Source organism: Anopheles gambiae, chromosome 2, assembly GCF_943734735.2.
Source record: "Anopheles gambiae chromosome 2, idAnoGambNW_F1_1, whole genome shotgun sequence".
Classification (NCBI taxonomy): Eukaryota; Metazoa; Arthropoda; class Insecta; order Diptera; family Culicidae; genus Anopheles; species Anopheles gambiae.
In genome coordinates, this window is record NC_064601.1 from 85,741,749 (window position 1) to 85,760,527 (window position 18,779).

At 40.2% G+C, this 18,779-nt stretch overlaps 3 protein-coding genes across 15 annotated transcripts in view; 2 read left to right on the forward strand and 1 right to left on the reverse strand.

Annotated features, from left to right (window-relative positions):
* LOC1276218 (uncharacterized) overlaps window positions 1–8,808 on the forward strand; it is a 163,503-nt gene extending 154,695 nt beyond the window's left edge. For all 12 annotated transcript variants that reach the window (XM_061652428.1, XM_061652433.1, XM_061652440.1 and 9 more), the window contains one exon: window positions 2,288–8,808. In XM_061652428.1, coding sequence (XP_061508412.1) covers window positions 2,288–2,304 — 17 coding nt within the window. In that variant the 3' untranslated portion in view covers window positions 2,305–8,808. The remainder of the gene's footprint in view (window positions 1–2,287) is intronic.
* A 1,343-nt stretch (window positions 8,809–10,151) lies between these two features.
* LOC1276221 (solute carrier family 35 member C2) lies at window positions 10,152–18,710 on the reverse strand. Of its 2 annotated transcripts, none has more exons than XM_061652442.1 (6): window positions 18,016–18,710; window positions 17,076–17,936; window positions 16,917–16,989; window positions 16,590–16,842; window positions 16,345–16,520; window positions 10,152–11,523 (listed from the first exon to the last, which is right to left on the reverse strand). In XM_061652442.1, exons 2-6 carry the CDS (start codon window positions 17,624–17,626, stop codon window positions 11,023–11,025), a joined length of 1,554 nt encoding a protein of 517 aa, XP_061508426.1. In that variant the 5' UTR covers window positions 17,627–17,936; window positions 18,016–18,710; the 3' UTR covers window positions 10,152–11,022. The 2 variants fall into 2 exon arrangements, with proteins under 2 accessions (XP_061508426.1, XP_061508427.1); XM_061652443.1 differs by having other exon boundaries at window positions 18,027–18,670.
* LOC1276220 (translin) lies at window positions 14,989–16,329 on the forward strand. Its single transcript, XM_315537.5, has 4 exons — window positions 14,989–15,235; window positions 15,320–15,620; window positions 15,703–15,782; window positions 15,865–16,329. Exons 1-4 carry the CDS (start codon window positions 15,164–15,166, stop codon window positions 16,171–16,173), a joined length of 762 nt encoding a protein of 253 aa, XP_315537.5. The 5' UTR covers window positions 14,989–15,163; the 3' UTR covers window positions 16,174–16,329.
* Window positions 18,711–18,779: the final 69 nt, after the last annotated feature.

Below are 18,779 nucleotides of genomic sequence, written 5' to 3' on the forward strand. Positions count from 1 at the left end.
TGTAGTTCGGAATGGGAAGTTTATTCCCGTTGCCCCACTGGGCCACACATACACTCGGCAATGTAGAGCAGCACCGGGGCCAGGTAGTTTATCATTCGGTGTACCCATGTTGCAGGAAGCTCCATACGAGAAGGATGTCTATATTTTGCCTTGCCCGAACCAGTGGGCACTTCAAAGTACGGTCCGGCTATGTATGTTCTTTCCTTCCTCCTCAGGTTTTCCTCTCAGTGGGTTAATTTCTGTGGCTTCCTCAAGCTGGCGCTGTATGTCCGAGTCTGTTTGTTGGTTGGTTTGCTGGTGGTGTATAGTTTACTGCATCAGCTTTACAGGGTATTTTGCAAACACATTTGTTCAGTTTTTAGTTTTTTTTTAAATTATGTTTACCTAAAGTGTTGCAGATAAACTATCAAACAATATCTTAGTTATTAAAAGGGGTACAACTGAAGGTGTAGTTTAATAGAGGCATGAAGTTGTTTTTTGTACGTTTATAATGATTCACTTCCCAATTGACATTTTTGAGCACGAATAATCGGGAATTCGAGCAAATTCCCTTAATCTGAAGCCTTAAACTTCCCTTAAACTGTTCCTTAAAGTCCTTTAAAATCAACTGTGATGCGGCTTTTTCGTTACTTTCTTCTACATTCGCTCGGAAATGATGTTTCCTATCGTTTTAGTTGGCCATGTTCCTATTTTATACTTAAATAATATCCATTTTTCATGAAATAACGTCACACATAATTAGCTTTTGTTTTTCATCGAAAAACCATGACTATGAATGAAAAATCAAAAATTGATAGAGGAACGTCTAATTTACGAACACACCAAATCTTGACTCTTTCAACAAACTTTATCACACAAAAATCCACAATTTCAAGCGTATCGAGTACTAATCGAGCAGATATAGGAAAACCATTTCGAGCAAATGTCACTTGGGTTACTAAATTGGGAAAAATAGTCATTGCATACTTTCAGGCGTTCAGCTTGTATAATGACAATTGAACAGCTTTGGCATTTTGCATACCTTTAGGGGCATTTAGCATTTTTATAGCCAAATTTAACTCTGAAGCAAACTTACCAACCGGCAGTCAAACCCTGCACCTCCAGAACACGATAAAGGGATAAAGTTGTCCATATTGTTTTTGTTTTCCGTGCTTTTTTTTTGCCTGAACTAAACATGCAGTACGATTGCGAAAATATTACCCCGTACCATATATTGACCAACGACGATGAAACCATACACACATGACGATGAATTCCAGCAGCGAATTCGAACGACAGAGATATACGACCAGCAATGTAGGTGTAGGACACCTCGAGCCACCCTCGGAAAGGTGCGCATAGATTTTTCAATCCCTTAGCTCGGCCCCAATGCCCCAATCGAAGTGCGCACCAACTGTGCAGGGAAACTTTGATAGATGGATTTTCCATCGGTCGTGGTGGTGGTGGTACAAGAAATTGCGCTCGAAGTAGAACGAACTAAAACTAAAACTACAAAACAAAATGTACTAAAAACAACCGCAAACCAATTGGGGGCGAAGAGAAAAACACACATGGAGAGAAATCTTTTTCTACCAACTACAGCGACCGCACACACACATCTCGAGAGTAAAAAGGGAAAAGTGGTCCACTTTTTGCTGCTGGTTTTTTTTTCTCCGGTACGTATTAGCTGCACCGTGCAAGCGAAGACGACCATATAGACGAGTTGATTTATTGTTTAATTTCCCTCCCTGTGTTAAGCTGAAAAACACACACACACATACGCGCTGTACTACTGCTCGCAAGGATAAAAAGCCAAGTGTGTTCCATATGCAGTCTGCTCGTCTGCAGCAAACATTACTGTGCAAAAGTACGAGCCAGAGAGTGAGATATCCCCAGCACACCAATTAAAAAGCTTTATGGTTGAAGTGTTTGAATGAATTGCAGCGAAGCATAAATGGGCAAAATGGGAGAGGCACGAAGTGCCTCCACCGCCCCACTTCAAACATCGTCTCATCAGAACGGATTAGCCGCCGTTGCAAAGGGGACGGAGATACAAGTTTTCTCTAACGATCGTTTATTTTTGCACATTAATTTTCGTCTCTCGTTCTCTCAACGAAATTCCTTAATGCTACTACTCTGTGCAAATCTTCTCAGAAACGCCATTTTCTATCAAAGCGATTTATTTTAATTAATAGATGCGAAAATGAAACTTAAAGTATTGCTAAATTATTCTCGCTAAATGTGAATAAATTAATGGCAGCTTCTAAATTTCTTCTCTCTATTCCCCTCTGTTAAAATCTCATTTCAGGTACTCTGCGTCACTAGAAGAGTGTAGAGGAATGTTGGAATTTCAACCCCACAAACCATCACATTGTCGTTTGCCATTTCCATCATTCCAATCATGTCCAACCGTCAATGCAAACCCGGCAATCGCGGCGCTAAACCGTAGCGATTTAAAGCAAACGAAAACGACGCTACGATAAGGCTGTCCCGGCACAGGGGAAAGGTCAAAATATCATTCTCCAGTGGTGAAAATTTCTTGGGGGAAGAAACATTGGAAAAGAGAAGAAGATGTAGAAAAAATGGAAAACAGAAATAACAACAAAAACAACAAAAAACAACCCTTTTTGCTCATTCCTACCACCGATGCTTCCCGCCTATAGTCGAGTTATAGAGTGTACACGGAACTGAACAACTACACAAAGCAAGATGAATGAAAAGAGAGAAGCAAAAAGTAGACAAGACAACAACAACAACAAAAACACACACAAACAAAAATCATGCATTATGGATAAGAATACAAGAACTGATCAGTTTCAATGAGAACAAAACAAAATTGAATAAACCTTAGCAATGTGTGTGCGTATCATTAGGAAATCGAAGAAGAAGAATAAGAAGAAGAAAAAAACACTTGGAAAAAAGAAAGGAGAAGAAATCCCATCTTTGTCCCGATTTGTTGTGTGTTTTCTGTGGAGGGGGTATAAGAGAATCAGAAGAAAAAATAATCAAAGCTATATCGAAACACACTAGAAAGATCGGAAAAAAAATCCAAATAAATCTGTGAGTGGTAGCATATTTAAATTGACTAAACAACAATCGTTGATAAGTGTGCGTAAGTGTGTGCATTGGTGTTGTAGCAATTGTAGAACGTAATGTTAAGAAAGAGAGCGTAAGCGACATAAAAGGAAAGAGAGAGAGAAAAAACATTAATAAAAAAACACCCGGTTAACGATAGGCAAACTACTAAAAACACACCACCATCCCCCGCCGTCCCCGTCCCCTCTTCGCTCCTTTAGTTAGAAAACGGTGCTTAAAATCGGTGTAAAGAAGAAGATAAAGACCACAAGTCAGGGCAACGTTTGTGGGCACGCGATTTGGAATGCATGTAAAAGATAAAAAGTGAACAAAAGTTAATGGAAAATGAAAATAAAAAAACGCCCGAAATGGGGGAAAACCCCACACCATCCGACACACACACACACAACTGGAGAGCTTATGTAAACACACACACACACACATACATCTCTACATCTCTCAAGATCAACTCTTCACTTTGCATACACCACGATCAATTTATCTCTCGCCATTCTACATCGCACCATCGTTCTATCGAGTCTATATCAATCATTTAAATCATTGCACTTACTAAACACGTCACATTCGTCCCTTTTTACTATACTATAAGGAGCTGGTATTCCTCGAATGTAAGTGTATGCGCACGTATGTGTGTGTGTCTAATTTTCTTTCTGTTTGACATTAACAAATTATGCCTTCCCATATTCGTCTGCACTCGGAATGTGCGGGAATAGAAATCGTTTTTGCCCCTACTTCAAATGCATATAATTTAATGTGGAAGAAAACAGCACACAAGAACTCTTTCCAAAAAAAAAAAGAAACACAAAAAGGGGAAAGTTTTGTGTTAAGAGAAAGAGAAAGAGAAAAGAAGAAGAAAACGGGGAATAAACAAATGAATATGCTAGACAGTAGAACCTGAACGCTGGCTGGTTCCAGCCTAAGGAAAAGAAACAGAAACATAAGCAGTAGAAGTAAACAGTAGGCAACGGCATGAGCAAAGGTGTGAAGCAACTCTTCCAGCCAAAAACCATGCAAAACCAACAAGAAATAGTAAACGACATGAACAATACATATAACCTTGGTTTGTAGGGCGCATAGCACAATAGAGAGAAAAAGAAGGAAAGAGAGAAAGAAAGAAAGAAAAAAAGAAAAAAGCGAACATTAGAAACCCATTGGAGCTAAGCAAACAGATAAACTTCCACACAAAAACACAATACTTTTCCATAAAAAAAAAAGTTTTGTAATGTGAATTGACTGTGAAAAGTGGTGCGTGAAGAAAATAGGAAACTCTCTTCCGTTTTAGTGTAGCTATTTCGATCCAATCAAACAAGAAACGAGCAACAACAAATAGTAAAAAAAGACAACAAATTAGAACAATAAAGAAACAAAGGTAAGCACATAATAGCGGAAGCGAAACAGAAGCAAAATTCGAATTAACTAGCGCAAAAGAAGAAAAAAACAAAACGAATCAAAACAATGCCACACTTTGGCAAAAAAGTGTTATTTATTATATGTTTAGTATGTTTAAGTTGAGCAATAATATATTAAATATTTGTTACCTTTCACCTGCTTTAGTTTCATCGATAACTCCCATATCTTTTCTATTTTATTGCTCTTTTGGTTTTTGTGATTTGAAACAAACTCTTTTTAAAACCGGTCCCCCCTCCCTTTTTGGCTTCACTTTCCTCCAATAATCGAATGGAACGGAAACATGATACTCCCATCTTAGCACAGCTTAGAAATCAACAATTACCAAAACAAAACAAACAAAAACAATAGAAAATATCGCATAAATAGTTGGCTTTTGGGGCGTGTTTTGTGCGCACGTTTCAGTGTGCCTGTGTGATGTGTGTATGTGTACGAGCAAACAGCCGTGTAGCCGACGTACAATAGCGTTAAACGCGGCTAAGAAGCCTCCCCCTTTCCCTCTCGTCGTTCCTTCTCTGACTTTTACGTCAAAATAGTAAACAAAATGTGTAATAGAAAAACAAATGAGAGATGTGTATTGCTGTAGCGTAAATGTCTCAACCATAGAACACAACAAAATAGACGTAACAAACAGTGCAGTGCGTTGAAAGGAAAGAGAAAAACAAACAAACAAACTGGAACTTTACACAACAACATAACAGTAAAATAGAAACATAATAGTAGCAGTGAGCGTTTTCCTGTTGGCGTTACAGTTTAAGCGTAACGCATAACACAGACACAGACGTAACGCAAATTATCCTGGTAACTGTTTTTAGATGTATTTTTCGACTCTTCATCCTGGGACCGTAACCTCACCACCTCCCTCCTCCACTGGTCGGTCTGGAATCGATGCAAGGATGGGAAAAGGAGGAATTTGGTCCAAGTGTAGCACTCACAGCCCGCACTCTTTACCCATTTGTAACTTTGTCCTTTAGACGCATTTTCTGCAACGCAAGTGTTTGCGACGTGGTAGAGTCAGTCTTTCCTACTTATTATATTCACTCACACACACACACACACACGCACTCCGGTGTCCTTCGGCGGTGGCGATCGTCAAACTTACTTGAACGAACTTTAATGAAACGGAAATTAATATCTAAGTGTACACGCCACTTCAATCGCAGTCGGTGTTGGAGCGTGTTTTGTGTAAAGCCGGTCCTCTCCCCTCACTTCCCCCATTTATCCGATGTGTGTAAAGGTGTATGGGGAAAAACGAGCACTCAACTACGCAAGAATATTTGGAGCAGGAGCTTGGAAACGGACAAAATTTTCTAAGCAAATATAATAAAATAAAATACAAACAGATTAAATTGAAATCATCCATCAAACATACGGAAGCGAACTTCACAAACAGAACGTTAACAACGTGTGGTTAACATTGTGGCAGAGGAACCTACAATAGCAATGAGCAAGCATACATGTAAACCCTTTTTGGAACCAGCCATTCTAAACATTACAAAGCAAAACATATAAAAAACCAACTGCATACTCGCGTCTGGCACGAGAAAGATGCAAAATGGTGTGAAAAGGTGAAAATAGAATATCAAACAGAACAGCAAACAGTCACAAAGCAGGAACAGCAAAAGAATTAAAAAGAATGTTGACCAAACAAAGCAACAAACAAAAGAATCCAAATTGAACCATTCTACAACTAGTAGTAGCAGCTACTAAAAAGCAGCAACATTAAAGATGAAAATCCTAATTTTCCATACTTTACACTTTTGTGTATGTTGTGTCTCATATTACGTACTACATACTTTAATTTACCATCATCACAGTGAATAAACCATTGGAAAATCAACCTTTACTACGTCTATCTTCAACTCCTTTTACGAGCGCAACAACACGAATAAGCATTAAATTAAGTGTGTTAAATAAACCAAAAAAAAACAACAACAAATGGAACAAAACCCGAATATCCCCCCCTCTAACGTCCATCAAACAATGAGAAACTGGTAAAACAATGTAAACAAAACGGAAACACAACATTGCATTGCAGCTGGAATCAAAAACACAATCGGATCGAATCGGACGAAACTTGCTGTGAAAAGTGTAGTAGGAGAACAAATGAACAAAACAAATAGAGAACAAAATGAGAAGAACAGTTTCTTTATGATGTCTTTTTTTTCTTGTGTCTTGTTTTTGTATGTTTTCTAGTTTGCTCGTACTTCGTACTTTCTTCTCTCTCGTTTGCTTTTTTATTTTTTAATGTTTTGATATTTCTCGTTATCTTCTTTTCAGTAATAAGTTTATTCTTGTTAGTGTAACCTTTCATTGCAATCTATTGAAATCCTTCTATTTCTATCTATGTTTTTATCTTATTTTCTCCTTTTAGAGATTATTTTCAACACTTATCTGCTTCCTTTCAGCTTTGTTAACGTTTTAAAGTTTTTTTTCTCTTCTTAAATAGCAAAGTTCGATCACATTCGCTATAAAACAAATCTCCGACCATAATGCGAAGGAAAAGAGGAAAAAACACTCATACACACACACACCCACACACACTATGGACCAATTCTTCACTATTCTATACAATGCTATTACTACTACTACTACTACAACTACTACTAATAACACTACTTTGTACTGTACATAGAATGTAGCTCAATTTATTCGTAAGCTCGAACAGCTGTCACTTTACCAAAACCTTCCATTCGAACGACTGAACATTGCAAAACATCTTAAACATTCAATATATCTTGATCAATTTCACAACATTTGTTAAAGATGATTTTAGTGTTGTCGCCATTTTGTTTGCAACGAAGAGGAACAAGACTCTCGCAAACTAAATCAAAATCGATGGAAAATATATGCACTAGTTGTGTAGGCATCAAATCGACAGTTTTCCAAATCCATCCGATATTATGTCATAGAAAATTTTCATATTTTTTTTAAATCAACTATATATTATTCTTTCCAACACTAACTTGTGCTCTTTAATTTTGTTTTTTTTTTGTTGAAATCATATTCAATAAACAAATCATTACATTAAACAAAAACACATTCAATATATCAGCTAAGATCAAGGATCGGAGAAATGTGTCCGATAGGACGATATTAGTGCGAAACGAGCGAAACAAATCGAATATGAACACAGAAAGGTTTACGACAAAAAAAAAACAAAACAAAAAACTTTACAATAAGTGGTAATTAAATGGATAAGCATTAGCAGAAGAAAACAAAACTGAAAGCAAAAGAGTCTAATCAAATTCGCCGCAAAAGAAGAAGAAGAAAAAGAAGAAGAAGAAGAAGAAGAAGAAGAAGAAGAAGAAGAAAAAGAAGAAGAAGAAGAAGAAGAAGAAGAAGAAGAAGAAGAAGAAGAAAAAGAAGAAGAAGAAGAAGAAGAAGAAGAAGAAGAAGAAGAAGAAGAAGAAGTAGAAGAGAAGAAAAAGCAACAAAACTACTTGTGTAGCAAAATATCCCGGGTGTGTATGTATGTGTGTGTTTTATGTAATTTACACATTAAGCAAAGGAAACGAATTTCCCTTCTTACTGTGTGCATTCGAATATAATGCAAAACAGAGAGAGAAAAAAAAATACAATGACATAAAATAGAACAAGCAAATGAAAGAGAAAGGTCACAACTTAACAGAAAAAAGCTGTGCATTAAATCACATTGATCGTACGTCTTTCCACGATACAAAAGAAAAAAACAAATCCTTCGATGTGTTAAAAGCTAATTAGAAAATGAAAAAAAAAACAAAAACAAAACATTAGCAGCATGAAAAAGGTAAGAAGAACGTGGCGATAATTTATGAACAAAAGGACTGAAACACAAACATATTTGCAGCACACTAAAACAGGCTAGAAAAAGGGGGAACGAAATCACGAATTTTGCGCTGTTTGCTTGGATCGGTTTTCAAATCTTCTCACCATGCTTCTTCTTCTTCTTGTGTCACGAGCTACTCATACGAGCTCTCAAACTAAACTAAAGCCAGCCGGTCTGGCTAGAGAATGATAATCGCACTATGGCTGTCCTTTGGTCATTTTTTGCACCCTTTCTTTCATCAACTCCATACGTTTTGTTTTTTTTTTCACCTAAATAAGGACGATTGAAGTCTATAATGAGGTGGAAAATGGGAGAGGGAAACGTTGAACTACTTTCCCTCCGTCCATGGTTTGAACAAATGTTACCACACCAATAAGAAGACAGTTGCTGTGTCAGAAGGGGAAAATGGCAAAAATAAAAACCCACTCCACCACTCGGAGTTGGAATCTAATAGTCGTTGAACTCCCATTTGCATGCCAGATAAGTGTTGTAGTCATAAGCGTAGAAGAAATTAAAAACACACACACACACACAAATTAATACGATGTGAGGAAAAAAAGCGAAAACATTATCGAATCGACTGTACCAATGAAAAGGAAAGAGAAAGAAAACAAAGCATTAGAAACGATCGGAAAACGTGAAACGAATCACACAAGAAAAAAGTTGTAATAAGAATAGAAAAATAAAAAAAAACATCACACAAAAATATGAAAATGGAAAGGAACAAAAAACATTGGCAAGAATCGTCTTGTTACGACAAAAGCATGCAAAGACTAGGGGAAAAGCGAAACCTAGCTTTAAAGAGTAGTAGTTTGGGCTGGAGCAACGTGTGTATCTGTTACCATTGGTAGGTTATATATCGCCCATATGTGGTATGTTGTGTGTAAGAGGTGTGTGAAATGAGTGTTTATCGCGCCTTCCCTGCCCCCCTCCCCCTGGCCAGTTCGTTCCCATTCCCTTCCACTTTCCCCCCAACCAATATACGACGGATAGCAAAAATGTTAATGTCACACCCCGAAAACAGAAAGGTAATAAAAGGGAAGGAAAGTGAAACAACAGACCAATTCAGACTGTTGACAAGATGATCAAACCCTTCTAACACTAATGAAGCGCAAAGAAAAGAATGGAGAAAAACATGCAAGTGTTGGAATGGAATAAAAAGCATGAGAACAAGCAAAATCAAACAGATGGTGAAGTGATGAAGAAGGTAGTAGTGATTAGAGGGGGGAAACACTGAATCAAGCTAAATGAATATCATCATAAATATGAAACGCGGTGAAAAGAAACTTTCATGAAGTAACGGAGTAAATGGAAATACTGGGGAAAAAACTAGACATACACATATATAGGTATATAAATCCAAGTAAGAGCAAAACAAAACAAAACAAAACCAATCCGGATGAGTGTTATGCAAAAAGCGAAAAACAAAACCAAAAAAAAAGAAAGAAAGAAAGAAAATGGAATAAAACAGAAAAACAAATGAATCTAACTCCGAACAAATGGATGTATCGGACGCAATAAAAGTATAACAAAAAAAACCGTTATTGTTGTGAATGATTTTTTTTTATTATTTTTCTTTTCACTTCACATTGGTGTAGACACACACACACACAGACACAAGGATATAAGTTTTATGATTTGCTCTACTGGTGGTAAATTAGATTAGCTCTTTCTCGACCACCTCTGTGTGGCGTGTGGTTATAATTCCTTGTATTTAGTATTCGTTTAAAACAAAAATCAACAAATGCAATAAGCTCTGATAAAACCGTTTTTTTTTTTGGAAAATGTTCCCCCATTTTGTTGAGTTCCCTCCTATTGATTGCTTGTTAAGTGTTTAATTATCTTTGTGTTTTTTTCTGCATCAGTTTCGACCACCAGTAGGAGGTAAGTGGTGTACGTAAAAAAATAAGGTACGTTTTATTTTTCGTACCAGCAAACCAGTTTTATTAGTTAATTCCTTCTATACAGTAATAAAAATCCGGCGGGGGATTGACTGCGTTGACCGCTGACTATGTTCCACTCACTCAGGTGCCCTCACTGGAGGTTCTCGGTACTTCTGGTAAAAGGTTGAAAGGGAATTGATAACTGGCTTGGAATAGTGTTTGAATTTGCTAGTCGATCGTCTCACACAGACCTCACGTAGGTATCAGAGTGTAAAGGGGTAAGTAGTAGTAGTAGTAGTAGTAGTACACAAACTATACCGTAAGCGGCAAACCCTTTCCCCCACAATGCACATCAGTCATTCAATAAGCCGCTTCTGTGCTAACTCACACACTCCTTATACTAACTAAGCTTTGCTAATTTTAAATTCAGTCTAATTTAAACACAAACAAAGAAAAGGACCAAAAAAACATACATCACATACATTTGCTTAATCCACAAAATAGTGCCCACGCCCCGCTTAAGCGTTGATAATAAAACAAACCCCCAATAATAATAATAATAAAACAACCTGTTTAAAATCGGCTTCCTACACACATCGACATGTATATGGCATGGAAATGTGAATACTTGTTTTTGCGGAAATGCATGGTAGCTTCAAAATTAAGTAATAATGGTACACTATACAATTCAAGTGACTGGAATAATGCCTGCTACACGGAAAGCAGCAGAGCGCCCTGAAGCAGCATTACGCTTACGCAAAACTACAACAAATAACAACTTAAAAAATGCTCTATCCAACAATCATACCCTTACACCCCCAACCCCTTCTTTTCCCTTCCTTGGAATGACTATCGCTCGCGGCGCTTAAGTATGTCGAACAGCACGTCCTGCGTACCGTTCTCCTCCTGCTCGCTGTCGTCCGACAGGTAGTTCCGGTTCTCCACCACCAGATGGTCCGAGTCGTCCGCGTCGCGTGCCTCGTTCACCAGCAGCGGTCGGTACTGACCACCCTTGAACCGTACTCCAGCTGCACTACCACCACCACCACCACCACCACCAACACTGCCCCCGGTGCCACCATTGCCGAACTTGAGGCTACCGTTTTTGCCTACCAATCCACCAGCGGATGGGCGCATGTCGTCGTCCTCGTCGTCGTGGTCCTCGAGGTAGCCACCGGTGGATTTGTCTAGCGAGGAGAGCGCCGATTTGGTCGTTTCATCCCGGTAGGTTAGGAATTTATGCACCACGTGGCAGCAGATACCGCCCAGACACATGACCAGCCCGAGTACATTGACCGTGCTGAGATGTTCGTCGTTCAACTCCACCGCGAGTATCAGTTGGCAAATTTCCTTGGAATTAAAAAAAATGCAAAAAAAAAAACAATTTAATTATTTGTTTTGGCTTTACTAACAGGACCTCCTTTCATTCCAATTGTGGACCAGATAATTGCCTATTATGCTACGAATAAGTCATTTGGACACGAGATTGGCATTTTAGAAAAACGCGACATTTTGAAGTTTTAATTTCAAATAGGGTAATTGTACCTGGTTTCGGCAAGGTAACTAAAAACGTGTAATCATGCAAAAACGCGTTGAAAATTGTCCCAACACATATTTTTTAAATAGAGATATACTCGCCGGTCTGGTGGTACAGTCGTCAACTCGTACGACGTAACAACATGCCCGTCATGGGCCAGCCCAGAATAGACCGTGCCCCCATACGTAGGACTGACTATCCTGTTATGGTAACACAAAGTCACTGAAAGCCAAGCTCACTCCACTAGTGGGTACTGGCAGGCCTTGACCGACAGCGGTTGTTGTGCCAAAGAAGAAGAAGATACTCAATATCTTATCCGGTATTCATCACTATCTTATCGGTATTCATATGCGAGGTTTTAAATAATTTCCTTGCACATTTTTCAAAATATTAAACAAAATGTGCAGAGTTTGACATTTTCGGTTGATTTGTTATCGGCCAATTTCGGCTGTTTTCGATATTAAGAGAACCAGAAAAGTAAACCAATTAAAGTGTGGTTTTTATGAGAGATTCTATGGTTGCAGAATTTATTCTAACCCGTTTAGAATTAAAAAATCATGAAAAACAAGTAATTATTCACTTTAAATGCTGCCGAAAATAGGTACACGATAAATGTTGATTTTTGACAGATGAATGCTTTGGGCTCCTGCCGAAACTTGGAATAATAACACACTTTTGATTTTGCTGAATATTGATTTAAATCGTCGACACATAAAACAACATTTCTTGTATCAAATAACACTAATTTAACTATAAACAATCCAATAACTTGAGAGAAAAATAATAATTTGTAAGTCAGTGGTAGCCGTACTCCATAGCCATCAGACTGTCTCTTTTCTTCAATGCCTACTACAGTCAGTCCAAAAAGTATTCGTCTAGCTGAATATTTCACAGAAAAAGGCGAATTATGGCCGCAATACGTATGGGGCGATAAAAGTAATGATGAGGTTTGATAAAGGGACCATCAATATACACGTTTTGCTAAAAAATAAGCATTTAAATAGTGCAATAGCAACCAAAGTACATAAAAAACTAAAAAAAAAGTCGTTTGATGGGCGCGCAAAAAGTATTCGTCCATCTAGCTTTTTAATTATCTACACTGGACAAACACTACGTAGACGTGAATTAAATTTATTATTATCAATCTGCTGGTGACTTCCTTCTAAATTAATGCATTTCTGTTGTTTCAATTGCACTTCAAGCGGTCAGAGAGGCACTAAAGGCGGGGGAGTTAAATGATTGAAGCTTGATGACGAAAATCGTATCTTTAATTTATGCATAACCTATCCTACCCATTTTTAAAGGTTACAAAATATGTGGTAGGCCTCGTTCCTTCATTTGATCAGAGTTTGGCCATTTTTCTGATACTAATTGTGTGACAAACTGCCATGTAAGCAGCCATATTTGGCGGTTAATCTAACGATAGAAGCGGTTTAATGTCCAAAAAATCAAACTTTACCCAGGAATAAGTGCATTTTGTGATGGCCAATAAGATCAGGAAAAGAGATCGGTCACATTTAGTTGATGGGTCATGCTGCATTTCATCGTATTTGGTCATGTAATAGCTTGAATGAGTGAGTTGTTACAATCATGTTTTGTTTGAATAATATCATACACAAAAAGGGACCAAATCTGTTAAGGTGCATCAAATAATTCAGGAATTTATTTCAAATTAGGCTCTACTAACATATTAAAACATGTTTAAATCGCCAAGGTCATACGGCCGACGTCTACCATAGCGAAAACAGTCTACTAAGATGCAACATCAAAAACTCGTGTAACGGTAGCATCATGAAGTCATGATACTAGGGCTCAGTGAGGTAAGGTAAGCTAGAAAAATTATTCAAAATGATAGGAGACGAGATGGTGAAACATATTAATGCAGTTTTTAAGTACTTTGAGTCCCAGTTCTGAGAAATTTTACTTAAAATGTATCACATGTTTCAAGAACAGTCGAGCTGGAGAACATACAGGGCATTGTCATTTGCCCAAAACGCCAAACCAGCTGAAACCAAACTGATGAAAATGATTTAGTAGACTCTCAATATGATATCAGTTGCCATTTTCAATGGAACTTGGCCACGCAGTCCGGAAATGCAATATTTCTACCAGAGAATAATGGAAACAAGTCTTGTAGGATGATTGTATCAAAAATACGCCTTTTTAAAGGTTCAAATGAGTTCTTGCGTTGTGCAAGTAGTCACCAATAGTCATAAATGCAATAAGAAACAAGATCAGGACATTTTTTGATTCCATAACGTTTGTTTTCATACGCATATTACGCCAAAAGCCTGATAGACGAATACTTTTTGCGCACCAATCAAATAACTTTTTTTAATTTTTCAAATAATTTAGTTGCTATTGCACTATTTTAATGCTTATTTTTAGCAGTACGTGTGCATTGATAGTCCCTTTATCAAACCCCATGATTACTTTTACCACCCCTTGCCTATTGCGGCCATAATTCGCCTGCTCCTGCAAAATATTCAGCTAGACGAATACTTTTTGGATTGATTGTATGTTTGCAACTCACATCAAAGAGACTGTAAAAACTGCCAGCAAAATTACCAACATGGGCAACATAAAATCAATAATTTAAGTGCTTTTCAACACCAATCTTACGATAGTGAGAGTTTAGAACTGTTTTAAACAGTTTTGTCTACCTATTTCCATTGATTAAACCATTTTCCGACCCGTATTCGCGTTGCCGAAAATAGGAGAACAGCCTGCCGTAAATAGGAACAAAAACAGTGTTTGAATTTTCAGGAATATCTCCCAAAAAATACAATTAAATCGGCAAATAAAACATAGCACAACATGAAACGATGGTTTATCGTCCAAAATAATGTCACTATCATGAACAATAATAAAAATTGTAAGTTTACCAGCATTTTTTTTTTTTTTTTTGTGAAACTGCTGCACTAACCTGCCCAATACGAATACAGTTACGCTAAAAGAATTTTAAAGATTAAATCAAATTTTAATAAGGGCAAAATAAGGGCAGGCAAAAGCGAACGGTTTCCAACGTGTGTCGTCGCGTAAAAAGAGAGAGACGAGCGATTCAGGCAAGATTAGGGAAACTTTACTCCGGAAAATCGGGTTTGCAATGAAAGCAAAATAGAATAGAAGAACAAATAATAAGAAGGTTGGACACCAAATATGCTAGTTCCGGCAATTAAACAAAAAAAATATAAATTATACCCCAATATTTGGCAATTGCTAGAATGCAGTGCACACTTTTGTGAGACTCACTGTAAATACCGCTTCGCTCACACCTTGTGTCAAGTCACCTTGGGTTTGTAGCGCACTGTCAAAATAACAACGCTGCACCGGCGTACGAACATACACACGCAAAACACACCGCCAACCAACAAAACACGTCTGTTTTGCGCTCAAACGCAGTTTACAACGCATTGTTTTCCTTGCAAGCAAAACAAAAACCCACCCAACACAATGCAGAACAACGTAAAGAACATATTCGACAGCTTCAACGATTATCTCGTGAAGGAGCAGGAGCTGCGTACGGTAAGTGTGGAATGCGGGGGGAAACAGCTGCCAACAACCGGCCAGTCAGCAGACAACTCTTAACCCTCCCTCTTCAAATGCCAGGAAATACGTGACATCGTCCGGGACATAGATCAGGCAGCGAAGGAAGCGGCCATCGCGCTGCAAGTCATCCACAGCAGCATCGCCGACGTGTCGGCGGCCTGCGCGAAGGCGCGCACCTTCTTCGATACCTGTCGCGAAGGGTACGCAAAGCTGGCCGCACTCATCCCAGCCGGACAGTACTACCGGTACCATGACCACTGGCACTACATGACGCAGCGCATTGTGTTTCTGATCGCCCTGACGATTTATCTCGAGAAAGGATTCCTCGTCACGCGCGATACGGCGGCAGACATTTTGGGCTGTAAGTGTGGTCTAACCAATCTTATAGAAGCAAATTTAGACACTGTTGTTAAATCGGTTATGTATGTGCTCTCTTGTTCCAGTGTCCGTCAGTCAGCAGCAAGGATTCCATCTGGACATCGAAGACTATCTGGTTGGCATTTTGCAGCTCGCCTCGGAGTTGGTAAGTAATCCCATAAAAAAACCGTTTTCGTACCCTAGATTGGCTTTACAAGTACAACGAACGAACTTCCATCCGCTTTCAGAGCCGCTATGCCGTCAACTCGGTTATACTGGGTGACTACGAAAAGCCGCTGACGATTTCCAAGTTTGTCGCCGATCTCAACTCGGGCTTCCGGCTGCTGAATCTCAAGAACGATTCGCTGCGCAAACGCTTCGACGCACTGAAGTACGATGTGAAGAAGATAGAGGAAATCGTGTACGACATCAGCATACGGGGTTTGCGGACCGAAGCGACTGGTGCTGCTGCTGCTGTTGGTGGTGGTACCACAGCAGCAGAAGCACCATCCGCTCCCATAGCCGAACCAGCGGCAGCGGAGGAAAAACAAGCTTAAAGGGACACAATTAGCGCGCGTTTCCTTTGGAGGCAACGCGATGAATTTTTTCACCATTTCCAACAGTTCCTTTGCATTTGAGTTTTTGTTGGCACTGTACTAACCGGATTTACCTTATGAAATAAATGGATTTTTCTACAATAATATAATAGAAAAGATTTGGGTACCTACCTTAAATATGCCCGCAACGGACAGGGTCAGACTAGAGGTGTTGGTGAGGACCATAAACTCGCTCACCTCCATCGCGAACGCTATGAACGCTCCGATGGAAATTTTCGCCCACATATCGACCACAACGGCCGACGGTAGCTGCTGCACCAGGTCGTAACCTTCGAGAAGCTTTCGTCCTGCGAAAAAAAAGGACGGGAAAATTCAAAAACCCTGCTAAGCCACTCTAAAGCCCGGTTGAGCCATACCTTCAAATCCGATGGTAAACGGCAGTACGGACAGTATCATCCATGGCTGCATGTGGAATATCATATCGATCGGGTTGTGCAGACCGAGCTTCGACTTTTGCATGATCAGCTGCGCAAACGTCCAACGGATGCCACTCGAAAGGGAGGCAAACAGCAGGAAGGAAAAGCCGAGCGCATCGAACTGGGTCGATTTGTAGGTGAACATGAACAGTCCGCCGGAGATCATGACGACAATGGCCCCAAGCGACCAGCTCTATTTGATAATGTGCAAAAAAATGCAATCGATTAATATATCAAGGGGAAGGGAGTATCTATTTTTTGTCTTACCTTCTTCTCCAACTTCAGCAGTATGGCAAATATCAATATGAAGACGATCGTTGTGGATTTGGTCATTGTGTACCTTGATAGGGAATGAAAAAAACAAAGCAAATGAATTTCTTACCTTCATGACCCATTGCCACTTCCATCCAACTCCCCCAAACTTACAGTGATATTTTGACCAGCTCGAGACCCCAGTTCGAGAAGCTAATATCGATCCCGCTGGCCAACCCGGTGGGCAGTATCTTGCGCACCGACGTCCGCCAGTCGAGCAGGATGCGCGGTTTGCGCGTCACACAACGCAGCACGGCGCGCACGGCCGCCGCCAGCAGCAGCTTGATTACCAGATGGTACAGTACCACGAACAGCGGTAGCTTAAAGTGCTGCAGCAGATGCCGCTGGTAAAAGGTGAGCCCGATCGAGAGGGAAAAGTAGCAAACGATCAGCACGAGCGTTACGACGATCCGGTTCGTGAAGGCGTGCTTCTTGCGCGTATCGCCCCCGCCACCGTCCGCGTAACTTTTACTGCCCCCGGCGGTCGTGGTGACGATGTACTGGTTGTGGTGGCCATAGCTGGCGTGCAGACTGTTGTTGCTTTGGTGGTACTGACCGTGGTCCGATCGTCTGTTGGTTTCGAGCTCTATTTCTTCCTCCAGCCCGCCACCGGCTCCTTCCTGATCCGTCGTTTGCTTCACTCGTTCATACTTGATGTTGACCATGTTTTCTTGCTATGGTTCTAGTACGCCTGGTACTGGGACGCGTTTGCTAACTTTTAAGGGCAGAATGTGACTCGTCCGATGGCACAGAAAATACTCCAAACTGGATTTTGCTGCTGAAAGCTGTACTAACCCTATAGGAATCTACCTGGAATCTGCACGCGCCTCGGGCGTAGAAGGTAAATCCAATTCACTGGCATTAAATGCATTCGAAAGCTTGCAGAAAGCTATCACATAAGTCTGCGCGAGGGGTAAGATGATTGTGCCGTGTTCCAAAGCGTACTGTGCGTGTGTTGTTCTTGTTTGAACGTTCCTATGGAAACGAAGGAAAAAGGTCAACTCGGTTAGCATTCGTCCCCACACACGCAGCCTCGCGAAATCGGGGTACGTACGTAATACTTGCCACGTTTGCCTCAACGTTCACCGGGCAGCATGCAGCGGTCTTTTCACCCCCCGGTATCTATCGGCAATTTGCAACATATGGTAGCGCTTGGGCAAGTGTGCTGGATGTTGTTGGGCAGTTGTTCATACCGGAAGCACGGCGACGATATATACACGATAGCGAACCGCGCGCGCACCACTCGCTGGTTGTGTGTTGAATTCTAATCCCGTTCCGTTCAACCTGTCTTATCACGGTCTTATCGCGCCTATCGCATGCACCGCTCACACCCCTGCACACTAATTACCCATCTGGATTGCCACCACCTCACTCCACTCGCTCAAGGTTCGACGACGACAACGCATTCGCTAGTGTACGGGGTTTCGGGGTACGGAACACACCACCAGCCTGCGCAACAATTTGTACCACCACAACACCACTACTGCTGCTGCTGCTGGAATGTGTGGTAAATACAGCTTCGTTGCTTCGTCGTTTCTTTACTGCGACTTTACAGTAACAAACGATTTTCAACTGGTGTTTGCACTGCTCGGAATGTTGTTGTGTTGTGTTGTGCGTGGATGAGCGACTGTGCATGTGTCGTTGTCGTCGGTGTGTGATAGCAATTTTCCCACCGCTCTTCCCTCACGGCCTTCGACGGCGCACGGTTAGAAAATAGCAAACCTCCAGCAGCGCGTGCTGACGTTTGACAAACTGTCAAACGCGAAAACCAAAAGGAGAGAGGGAGAAAGAAAATCAAAAAAAAAAATTCGGCGCAAC